General features: G+C 38.7%; 2 protein-coding genes across 29 annotated transcripts in view; both read left to right on the top strand.

The window, feature by feature from the left end:
- The window catches only part of LOC111248198 (uncharacterized), a 36,217-nt gene extending 34,520 nt beyond the window's left edge, over positions 1–1,697 (top strand). For all 28 annotated transcript variants that reach the window (XM_086984365.1, XM_086984354.1, XM_086984363.1 and 25 more), the window contains one exon: positions 1,391–1,697. In XM_086984365.1, coding sequence (XP_086840491.1) covers positions 1,391–1,475 — 85 coding nt within the window. In that variant the 3' untranslated portion in view covers positions 1,476–1,697. The remainder of the gene's footprint in view (positions 1–1,390) is intronic.
- Positions 1,698–4,089: 2,392 nt separating this feature from the next.
- Positions 4,090–6,284, top strand: LOC111247701 (acyl-coenzyme A synthetase ACSM3, mitochondrial-like). Its single transcript, XM_022798959.2, has one exon. The coding sequence runs from the start codon at positions 4,540–4,542 to the stop codon at positions 6,220–6,222; it is 1,683 nt and encodes a 560-aa protein (XP_022654694.1). The 5' UTR covers positions 4,090–4,539; the 3' UTR covers positions 6,223–6,284.
- The last annotated feature ends 6,369 nt before the right edge of the window (positions 6,285–12,653 follow it).

The following is a 12,653-nucleotide window of genomic DNA, read 5'->3' as shown; positions in this document are numbered from 1 at the left end:
TGATTTCGGTTTTGCCACTTTCGACAGCTGCTGCATTCGTAGGTATGTTTATTGGGTGTACGACTCACCTACTCAATACTCTATAATTTCCTAGACTTCCTTATTTTTACAGTAAAAAGTTCTACTTTACAGCTACCTCATGTTTTAGACAGTAACTCCTATCTCTCTTAATCATTGATTTTGGTCATATATATATCGAAATCGAGAAATCAGAATTTAAGGAGTTTTTTTTTTTTTTTACATTACTGTATAAAGATAAGAAATTGTAGTGCGTGCAACTAGAATAAAAAAAAGCATGTTCGGATTGCTTTTCTATAAAATCGATTTAAAAAATACCTAAACCTAAGGAGGTCGTTTCTAATTTATCAGTTGTGTATCTAGCCGTTTAAATGATATCAGTGATTCGAGCGGTAACAGTAGAACCGTAACAATATTAAGCGTCCGTCTGTTCGTTTAAAGTGGTTTTAATTTCGTCCTACCTTACTAAGTTAGCATCTTACTACTTCCTTTTTTTTGTACTTATTCACATTGATTCGTTCAAATATCGTGGGTCGTATTATATAGTTTCTTATCATATGTTCTTTCCATATATATATATATATATATATATCTATACATATATATATAAACAAGGTGTTACAATGGTTCATCCGTGTAGTTATATACGATGACTACCGTCGGAATGATGAAGCGATTCGTGTGAGAATGCGCACATGTGGACGGTTGATGCTACCGAAAATTATGTCGAGCGATCATGATAGCAGTATTGTTACTTAACGTCAAAATCGCTTTTTCACACAAATTATACAATTGCCCACACACATTCAAATGTAATTTCATATTGTGGAAATTCAGTTAAAAATACTTTGCTAATTTAAAGTTACATTTGTAATTACATAAAATTTCTAGTAAAAACTGATGCCTGATGTACTCTACTTTGCTTTTAATTTCTGCCTGTTTTTTCCAAAATGTATATCATAAGCTTTGAAATCCCTTTTACTATTTATTATTATTTTTATTAAGATTCTTCTCGATTGTCGAAACACACTTATAGCTTGTATTTGATGTTGAAAATAAGTTACTTGATATTATATTTATTTAAAAGTAGGTTTATTGGTGTAAAAGTAAGCGTGGTATCATAAACTCAATAGGGCAATATTGAAACTAGAAGGTAATCTAGCAAAATAGCTGACAGATGATAAAAATCTAATCTTTACCCATAACGATCATCTAAAATGCCCTGTGGAATGGTTTTCTTTGAGGCGAAAAAAAACGGATTTTTCTGAATAGTAATTAAGTTTAGCGAGAAATGTTAACACGAATTAGTCTATGATATTCATTTATTACTTTTGTGTTTGATTATATTTGACGTGTTTAACGATTATTGCAGGCCTGAAAGTCCGTGTCAGTATGCTCAGTATTGGCGTCCGAAGGATTTGTATGGGACCGGATGTGACCATCACTTCGGCTGGTAACAGAATCTTACCGCTCAATTTCTAAGAAACGTCATGCGACCTGGATATAATTGATTATTAACCATGTGAATATAGGGCATATGATTAGTTCTGTATAAATATATTTTTGACGCTTTGTGTTATTAAGGATGATAACTTACATCTAGGTAGTGAACTGCTAGTGAGTGTTTACAATGTGTCAAATGACTTAAAATAAAAAACGTTGCGTCATTAAGGAGGTCATTAAGCACTTTTTAGTTAGCAATTTACTGTGTGTAAAGAAGGACCTGAGTCTCTATGAAATTGATTTAAACGGGTTTACTTGGACGTTTGGACTGAAACTGGTTTAGAATCTAAATATGTTAGGAGTTAAGGGATGGGGTTTACATAAAAAGGTACGAAAATCATATTATTCAGCTAGATCTTAGTTGCGAATTTGTCCAAGATAATTTCGAAATTTATAGCGGGTACTTTTGAGATTCGAAGAACTCGTTCGTTGAATTAACCCAAAATCTGCCAATTATTTTAGGCATTATCTGTTAACAGTATAGTTTTTCATCTAACCAAATCGGTAAGTTCACACGCAGATGACGTGGAAGGACAAAAGTAGACAACCAACGGAGAAGCTAGCAGTTACAGCTGAAGCGGTGCTGAAGACAGGTGTTAATATTCATACTTATTTCCATTCAAACAAATATACGTTAATGACGAATAATATCTGCGCCACGTTGTTTCAGTCAGTCCACTTTTTTATTGTTCGAATCATTTCATTACTTCTGTGTTATCCCATTAGCAATTAAAGCACGCCGCTTCCATTATCAGACCTCAATGGCAGTTCTACAAACTCTGATTTAGAGATTCCACTATCGAATATATCCGTCTTTCTATGATCTTATAACATTCAGCGTGCCACTTCCCTACGTCAATCATTCTGTTGCAATTAAGCCTATACTGTGCTACCACTAACTTATCATGCCACTGCGTATATTCTTCAGTTATTTTGAGAAATTGAAAGCTTAAATACATTTTTATTATTATATTAGCTAAATTTTTAAACGCTCGGGAAACGAAGCCAGCAAGAAGCTTGGAACAACTTAGAAATCCTTAATCATACTTTCCGGGAGGAAAGGCCATACTTGACTCCGTGGCAAAAATGAGAAAAATGTTTTTTGAAAATTCAGTTTTGTGTCGAATCTGGAAACCATTATTTCGCGCCAATGTGTTCTCGCAGATGGGAATAAAAACCATCCTACCAGAGATGAACCTCTTAATCAAGTTGACATAAATATTCACACATTAACTAAGGTAAGAACAAAATAAATAGAACTTACTTTTTATAGGACATGTCCTATATAGTTTACCATATTTCTATCTTGATCTAGGGGTGATAGCATCGATGCGGTCAAGATGACAATAGTTCATTAGTTCTATAGCGCTAGGATCGTAAATACTCTACGATCGTTTACACCAAGAACGTAATACACAATCTAAAAGAAACTGGTACGAATGCTCAATAATAGTTTACTAAACAGACGTTAGTCGGCATTGTTTGCCACTTGGGCTAAGATAGAATAAGTAGAGTTTACAGAATTGACAACTAATTTTCGCGGCACTAAATGTGTTTGAGCATTTCCTTGGCGTAAATTACAGGCTGCTATAACGGAACAAAAACATGATATTACGAAATATGATTAAAAACACTATCACAAATCTATAAAATTCCGACATTCTTCAAGGCTTACGATTGTTTCAAGACATCTCAAATTTGCTTTGAACGCATCTGTGAACCTTGTTGCTGGCCGAGCCGTCCTAACAGCACCGGGCATAAAGGAAACATTCTACACTTCGTTGACTTTGTTCGAATTAAACCCAGGGCTAACACATGTGGATTCTGTCAAATAGGTTATGAAACACGGGACCGTCGTGAGTGGATTTCAGAATATGACTTGAATAAGCTGTATTCGTAATACAAAAAAATCCACATCTAAAAAAACAACTGTTTTTTTTTTCGTATTTTCTAATTTGTCATCCTCAATAATTTGCGCAGTCTTTTTTTACTCGATTTAATTAATTGTTGTTTTGAACCATTATGAAATGTGTGAATAAGAAATCACTCAAAGCAAAGTGAGATAATTATAAAGTAAAATACATTAAAGGATCGTCTAAGGACATTAGGATGTTACTATGCAATGACAAACAATATTGATTAATTTTTAATTTATTGTTTAGCTTTTTTGACGTTATTGCTGCCATTCTTCCGACCCTGGCATTTGTGTTATACAAAATCGATTAGCATACATCTATTTATGTTTATTAAATGAAACAGACTGTTTATACAAAAAGAGCCTATTTCTGATGCAGAGAGGACAAAAAAACGACCTAGCAAAATCACTTTAAAGTTGATAAATACAATGCGAAATTATTAGTGAATAACGATGCAATAATTTTAAATATGTAAGTACTGAAACCCACACTCGCGAGTGGAAAGCTGTGATTCTACCGGTGTTTTAGAATCTATTATTGTGCCTATACAACTGCGATTACTCGAGCATCATTACGATAACACTATCTCTAATCACTGCCATGTGAGTGGTTTTCTTAAAACGAAGGTTTGCTAGTAATCTAACTGAAACGGTCGAAAGGGACCTGTTGCAGTGTAGAGGCAAATATCTCTAATGAAACGTTTTGTGCATCACCTTTCTAGATACGGACAGACATTGTCCTCTCTAGGCACATCTGCAACCCAGATGCAATGATCACAGGTTAACGAGGGCAAAACACATTCACTGCCTTCGGTGGTATCTAGCTGGCTTAATGAAATCTATATAATTTTTTACTAGTTCCAAGGTAAGCAGGCAGAACTAAGCGTGCTTATATATTACGTATGAGTAATTGATTGATAACTCATCATATGAAGAGGTGGAGATTTTCGTAGGTAACTTCGCGAGCTCAGTTATTTTACAGCGAAAATCGTCTCTTTCATGCAAGGCTGTTTTTGCCAGGTCTTAGAAAAAATACTTGGAAACTGGAATTCGCTGATCATTTGTGAGTGGTTAACCTTAACTGTGCTATATTGTACACGAAAATGTTGTTGGCGTCGCGTTTGAGAATCTTCTCGAGCATTGGAAAGGCACTCCACGTATCAAGCAGGGTGCTTAACAACGAGGACAGCGTAAAGCGTGCTATTGAAACTGGAGATGTAAGTAGCTTTCCCGAACGTTTCAACTTCACTCGTGATGTCGTTGATCTTTGGGCGAAACACGAAAGCCCACTACGCAAGAGCGTACCGGCTCTATGGATGATACAGGACGGGAGATCAAAAACATACACGTATCGTGAGCTATCGCAAATCTCGAAGAGAATCGCCGGTGTTTTCCATAATTATGGAATTAAAAAAGGAGACCGGATTCTCTTGTGCTTACCGAAGTGCCCGGAATATTGGTTCATCATGCTCGGCCTAGTGAGATGCGGCATTGAATTTACTAGCATCACCACGCAGGCAACTGGCTACGATCTGCGATACCGGATTGAGCGCTTTACACCGAAAATGGTAATTTCAAATAAGATCAGTGATGTCGATTTTGCAACCGTCAACACAGAAGTTGAATACAAGATGTCGATTTCGTATGAAGGAGTTGGTTGGATGAGTTTAACCTCACTTATGGAGTCCGCCGGTGATTTCGACGGTTACAATACTTCATTGAACGACCCGGCCATTGTATTTTTCACTAGTGGAACAACAGGAAAGCCCAAAATGGTTGAGCATACACATAGTTATCTATTAGCCCATGTTATAACGGGTAAACGTTTATATTTCTTAAAACACACTGATGTTTTCTGGTGCTTGGCGGACACGGGATGGGCAAAAGTGGCTTACGCGACGTTCTCAACATGGCTGTATAGAGCATGTGCGTTTGTTGATACGTCGGCCCGATTTTCGCCGTACGATGTCCTAAAAGTCCTCCAAGACTACCCGATTACTAAATTCTGTGCCCCTCCCACTGTTTACCGGCAATTAATCAACAAAGAGAGCGGATTGTTCAACTTTAAGGCACTTAATGACTGCGTGAGTGCGGGTGAACCGCTTAATCCCGAAGCGCTTCATGCTTGGAAAGCTCTGACAAACATTTATATCAGGGAGGGGTATGGTCAGACAGAAACCATCGTTGTTGCTTGTGCACCTTATGGCTCTGTAGTTAAACCAGGTTCAATGGGTCTCCCTTTGAAGGAGTGCCAAGTTGTCATCCTAAATGATGATCTGAGTCCAGTGAAACAGGGCGAGGTTGGCCAGCTAGCACTTTCCATGTCGCCTGTAAAACCAATTGGTCTTCTAAAAGGCTATAGGGACGCCGAGGATAAAAACGCCGATGCCTTTAAAAACGGTTACTACTTGACTGGTGATAAAGTATACCAAGATGAAGACGGTTACTTGTGGTTTGTTAGTAGAGCAGATGATATTATCATATCAGCTGGATACCGCATCGGGCCATTTGAAATCGAAAGTGTTTTACTAGAGCATCCGGCTGTGGTTGAGTCGGCTGTCGTCGGTGTGTCTGACCCGGACCGTTTCGAAATAGTTAAAGCATTTATAGTACTGGCTGAAAACTACACAAGCTACGACCACGACAAACTTGCTAACGAGATTCAGGAATTCGTTAAACAGCGAACTGCTCCGTACAAATATCCCCGCCAAATCGAATTCGTCAATTCGTTGCCGAAAACAATGAGCGGGAAAATTCAACGAAATATACTACGCCAAAAAAAATAGCACTAAGAAAATGTAACACACGAGTTGAATAAACACGCTCAAATGTTGCTAAGCTAATCAAACATTATCACTATTTATTTTATGTACGCGTCGGCCATTAGTCTCGGAGCAATCCGTTGTGTCAACCTACAGGATCGGCACAAAAAAACTGTTGTACGCAGGCAATTCCATTGCTGGTCCCTATCTTTCAGTGACGCTCATTTCCCTTTCGCGGGTACCTCCAGCTCAGTCCTACTACAAGCCCTACGCTTGCATCAGCACCACCTGGTGGCGGTGGCGCATCATCGCGGCTGCCATTACCCAATCGTTGCTGTTGGTATCAGTGGATAAATGCACCTGCAGCTTGTCCAGTTGCATAAGCGTACGTTGACAATTTGTCTCGCTGCTGTCTGACATCGTTCTTTTACTCAATGGGGTCATTGATTTTCCGCTTGACGACCAACCTGCTTGGTGCTCGCCCGTACTTGATCGCTTTCAATGGGTGGTGGAGCAGATCACCATCATCGTTTGTCACGACGATCATCAGCGTAGCAGCCTAGGTATCGCATCCTGTTTTCGCTCTAGAGTAAGTAAATGCTTTAGCTAGCCAGCCAAACTTGATCCCCCGATTGTCTACAATTCTCTCCCTCATTCTCCTTCCCCATTCCGCACCCTCCGATGAGCCGGTCAGATTCGGCCCAGATATTCAGAGAAAAGTGGTCTTCCTCTGCTTGAACGGATCTCTTCGTCTTCACCCCAACTTCTCGCCACCGATTAGAGGGGCGGGCTGCATGACTGTGCGTGTGTCGCTGAATATGTCTATGCATGTCAATGCGAGTATGAATGTAAAGATATCGAGATGTGTAGTCGGTTTGGCTGAGGGGAGTCCCTCTTTACTATGCTTGACCGTGTTTAATATGTTTGCTTGGAGAAACTGAAATCGCCTTACTTCTCGACTTGCACACTCAGCCACTAACCCCCCTATCTGTCCCCTGGTTCCTGTCTCCCAGTTCCGGCCGCAGCACCCGCGCGCTTCACCTTCACATGCTGTTCACAGGTGCGCGATTATGGCTAGAGGTGCGTTACCAGTTATAAAGTTTGTTCCCGCACAAAGGTAAAACTAGTGTGTATATGTATACAAGTATGATGATGGCTCCGAAGCCATGGAGCGGAAGATATGAGGTTCTTCGGCTGTGCAATTGATATCAAGTGAGTGATTGAGATTATTGGAGAAGGTGAGCTGGCTTGGGAGGGGACGTTGATTATTTTCGCGGCATCTCTCGGAAAGGTTGACGAATGCAAAGATATCCGTGAACTCGAGCGTGGCAAACGAAATAACGTGGATTATAGCAAGTCGTATTGTATAATTGTAATACGATCAACAATGACTTATCTACACGGTTGCTTTCTATAGAAATAACTGAAGGTCTATGAAAACTAAACAGGACTAATCGCAATAAAAATAACAATGAGTTGTCCTCGAAAATGCAGTAGGGGAGCCGAACATAAGGAAGAAATGCGGTTATTCACAAATAGGACCGCTTGAAAGGAGAACTCTTCCAATCATCTTTGATCCGTCAAACTCTTTCAAATTGTTTCAGGTAGTCCCACTGGACGGTACGTCCTGTTCTCATCATTCTTTGTCCCGAATTCGATTTGCAGTGATACATGGTTTTCAATTTAATAATATTCAATTATAATATTCAACTATAATCATGTGAATAGAATCACAATCTTCAAGCTTGGATTTCCAATGTGGTATTTAATTCAATGGTCGCTTATTATCACTACAGAATGATAGTACTCTGAGTAAATGCTCGTACGCTTTCTAATTCTTCTCTAAAAGATAACCAAAAAAAAACTTCAATGAATTTCTATCGTAGTTATTTCATTATAATCTATATTGTCGGTCACGGTCACGAGCAAACAAATCCGATCTCTAGTTTGTTTCAGAAACCATCAATATACGATGACCTTTGAGCTCGTAAGGTACCCAATCGACCAAGGGATTTAATTCATCCAAGATGCTCTCGACATTGTCAGTTATATGATGTGGCCTTTCGTCTACTATTGTCTATTTCGTCTACAACTACACGGCTATTATATCGTTTTTTTGACAACTCGATTGGGTAATGGTGGACCGCGAGGTCAAAATGCTTTCATCGAAACGCAGGCGCACCACCGTGTTCGAGTTACGTCCAGGGGCTTATTGTTGTGGTCCGATAGAGGCACCTCACTTCATTGACAGGCTGCGATGCTTTCTTCCCCTTCCTAAAAATAAAAGCTTTCTACACTTAGACATCCAGATATTAAGCTAACTCAGCGACCAGAGCTGACAATTCCTATAATATTTCGTAGTTCTTTTTTAATCAGAGCGTGCAGTTCAGTAGGTAATTATTATGCTAAGTTTTAGTACGAGAAAAGTCTCAGTTGTTACTTTCGGAAACTGACATTGTTAGTCGTTCTTTTTTATACTACTGTGGTGATTCTACAGCCATAAATGCAACTTACTAGTAACCAGGTCAACTAACTTTGAATAGAAGATAACATAACTTGTCATCCACATATAAAACGCTAGCATGGAACAGTATCCGTTAGTCTAAAGTCAAAACGTGTAACTACGTCTAAAAAGATCAAAATAGCAAAAAATCATTTCCAGCTTTAACAAGTTTTGTGTAATAGAGACAGCTACTACCTTCAGCTATAATCTCCTTTGATTCTTAGAAAAGGGCGCTAAGCCAAAAGGAATACCTTTCTTCATATTACTCTTTATTTCATCATATATTTAAGGTATTTTCCATGCCTATCGATTTCTCGATATGTATGAGATATTCTTTGTAATACGACGGTAAAATTAATAAAGAATTCATAAAGAAAAAAATTTTGGTAGCCACATTATACATCTGATTAATCAGACGTTCGCAAATAAACAGCCTAGGAAACCCTCTATCTATTTTAGGGCATTTAAGGGCGCTAACAAATGCAAGTAAGTAGGAAAGGTACCTTGGGCAGCAGTTAGACCTGGCAATCATTCCATGAAATAAAGCGTAGTGGCGAGTTAGTTCTACGTACTCAGCTAGAATGTAGTTGCGCAAGAAAAACGGGTAAAAGTAGAGAAAAATAAAACGTCAATAGAGTGTCTGGTTATCCGAATAAGATGGAGCAACTGGAAACAAATAAGTCATAATTAATAAAAGGCTATATAAATAACTAATTAAAAATAAGAAAAAACAAATAAGATTCGCGTAATTTCCTAGTAAGCTTGTGTTATAGTGAATGGGATGATGTATTTGCTGAAAGATCTGCCGTCATTGTTCAGTTATCTAGCAATCAGACCAGCACTTTGCATATAAATTTTTCTGTAATGACTGCTGACAATAGTTGCTCATCGTTGTTCTTAGCGGAAAGGTCGGCAAAAGAGAGTGCAAATCTGATGATGCCAGCAACTTGTTCCTATATACATATATATATATATATATAATATCTTGTTAATAAATAAAATATCTTGTTATTGTAAATCATTGTAATGTAGCTGGACACATTTACGTGCACAGGGTGCTTACCGTTAGACCTTAGAAACTTACCTAATTTTAGAGAATTAGGATCCTAGAAATAAGTTCGATCACTTGAGAAGTAAGGTTTAGTGTGAATGTAGTTAGTCCTGTTCGCTGTTAAACATGAAGCAAATAGGAGAAACACTGTGTCCCGAAGGACATCAGACTTTCTTAGGATTTCAGCTGCTATTAGAAACATCCGTTCAGACCATTTGTTGTTTTTCCTTTCCTCTGCGATAAAAAACGTCACCACTTTATGCGTATTAAAAACACAGAATGGAAATAAATTATACTGGAGATTACCTTTGAAATCGTCATCCTTCGATTAATTTTCTGTTAGGTTAAAAAAGTTTATAGTCGAGGAATAGGCAGGAACTTAGGCGAGCGCGACAAAGGATCTCAAGTGAATTTGTGCAAAACTATGTATCACTATCTCCAAAGCCAACTAAATAGAATAAGGTTGGCTTCGCTACTCAGACGAGGCAGTAGGGGATGCGTTCAGCTTCAAATAATTCTGTGCTGCTCAGCGGTAAGTGTATCCTCGTCATAAGCTCTATGTACCCCAAAGAGAGGGAGGAGCTGTCAATGGTTTGCATTATCTTCGCCTATGTCGTATGCAAGAATGACTGCTCATTCTTTGAGAAACTGAAGCGAGTGAGTGGAAGTGGAAGAATAACACGCCCCCTGCGGTCAGTTAGGACCTAACGGTCGGCTTGAAGTTCGCTTTTACGATCAGAAGCAGCTGCGCCATCTAGCGTGTTTATATATATATCAACAAATACAAAACATCTTTAGTCTCAATAAAAGAGTATTATAATGTGGCTGAACGCTGAGCCAGTAGCATCTTCACAATCCAGCACGTAATCAAAAGCGTGATTAATAGAGAGAGAGAGAGAGAGAGAGAGAGAGAGAGAAAGGGAGAGAGAGAGGCATCATTGCTGTGAAATTACACCTTTCAATTTATCGAGTTAGTTTGCACTTTCTTTGTTACCTTGTTATACCTAATAACCAAATAATTATAACCCATGTGCTCGTAATATCAAATAGCGCCTGTTATAACTTTAACTAAAAAGGGCTGTAATATGGACTGCTGCGTACATGAGCTCCTACGTGATTACGTTCCCAAAATCGGATTTTTAAAAAACGATTTACGCATTATTGTAACATTGTGCCTTTTTAAATAATACAAGTAACTAAAAGCTTTATCTGATATTATATGATTCACCTGGTCAAGCTAAACATGAGAATTAAAGTGTAAGGCCTTTATGAAGTTAGTACAGTTATATTATACAAACGTGTATTCTTGAACTGATTTCCTTTTTTAACAACGATAAGTATTATTCAGTAATGCATACTGAATGCAACATTAGAGGAAAAACCGGACGATACAATTAAAAATATTATTAGGAAATTAGGAATATTAAACATTGTAGTTATGAGCTGTAATTTGGTCAAGGACGCGATGAGTTCCTAAGTAAGAATTTCTGTCTCGATTGTCGAATATTTCAATATATTCTTGTAATCGTTTCAAAGGTGAAAATAACTTTTTTTTTTTTATGTGACCTTAAAATAAACGGAACTGCGAATGCACCAGCAAGACGATGTAAAATCATTGGTTAACATACAGGACACCCTCCGGTGTCCGCTCCTCTAAAAACGATTTCTTGCGCGCTGTATTCTTGTCAAGGGCTGCGTTTGTATCCCGTGCTGTCTATGCGTTTGTTCGGCACTTAGTGGAATTCTTTCTTCGTAAATGATCGTGCGACAACTCGTTTTTTACCTCATGCCCTTTCCCCACTTGGCTTCGCCTCGGGATCGAAGGCGGCGGCAACGATGGTGGTGCAGGGCCCGCTGCCGGCGGGGGTCCCATGCAGTCTCAGCCATATCGTCGTCGTCGTATCTTGATGCTGCTGCTGCTGCTGCTGTCCGTTCGTTCGTTAAAGAAGACTTCGTCCAGCAGCAGCGGATGGCAGTGGCCGCCTCCTTTTTGGCTCGGTACCGAACGGCACGGAGTGACACAAAATTAACCCATTTGTCTCAAGGGCGAGGCCGCTAAAGGCAGAACACGAAATGAAACGGGAAGGGCCATGAGATGGCAGACACAATAAAGAGATTGTAGCTACTCAGCCTGTCTGCCACAACACTCCACTGCTGTAAGAACCTCACCAAACCTAACGTTAGGCGGCGGAATAGAGTGTGCCAAGGAAGGCCGAGGGATTTAGGGATAGGGCGAGGAAACAAGATAACGAAGTTTTGGCGATTTGTTTAACAGACACTTAATTGAAACGTGGGGTAGAAAAAAGACATTCCTGAACTATCACTTTCGAGTAGCAGGGAACGGCCGTGCGGAACACAACAACTACATTGTGATAGAAAATACTAAACATTAAGCAATATAGAGCAAAAGAAGTGTATACGGTTTTATGAATAAAGGTAATAATCTAAACCGCTTGTTGTTAAGTACAGTGAGTATTATTATTATTATTATTGAGGCCGAGGATAGGAAAAAAATTGGAGGGCGGGGGAAATGCGAAAAAAGCCATTGCAGTCACAATTGAAAATATCTTTTTACCTTGGATTACGAAACCTGGCGCAATATAGATAACCAAATCCTGTCAACTAATAAACGTCTTGCTATTAGAGAAATTGGGCTAGTTCATTTAAAAAATAAGCTTAGTAATAATGATACTGGCTTATGCATCACTTTTACAAAACGCAGTTAGTTTTGCTTGAGAAAGCTCACTTTAATATTTGTGTAAGCTCAATCAGAAGAAACATCTTTTCGAAGTTATTCTATAATCTCCGTCAATGTTTTTATTAAGAGTTCGAGTTGCTGCTCAGCTTTCTGATGTTCAGGCCGCTAATTATGCTGATTAAAAGAACTAAAAAAAGATTACC

The sequence above is a fragment of the Varroa destructor genome, unplaced genomic scaffold (assembly GCF_002443255.2).
Source record: "Varroa destructor unplaced genomic scaffold, Vdes_3.0 BEIS01000003.1, whole genome shotgun sequence".
NCBI classification, from domain to species: Eukaryota; Metazoa; Arthropoda; class Arachnida; order Mesostigmata; family Varroidae; genus Varroa; species Varroa destructor.
This window is presented reverse-complemented; position numbering and strand designations above follow the sequence as displayed.

Coding starts and splice junctions, on each gene's coding strand:
- LOC111247701 (XM_022798959.2), top strand. CDS start 4,540: ATGTTGTTGGCGTCGCGTTTGAGAATCTTCTCGAGCATTGGAAAGGCA.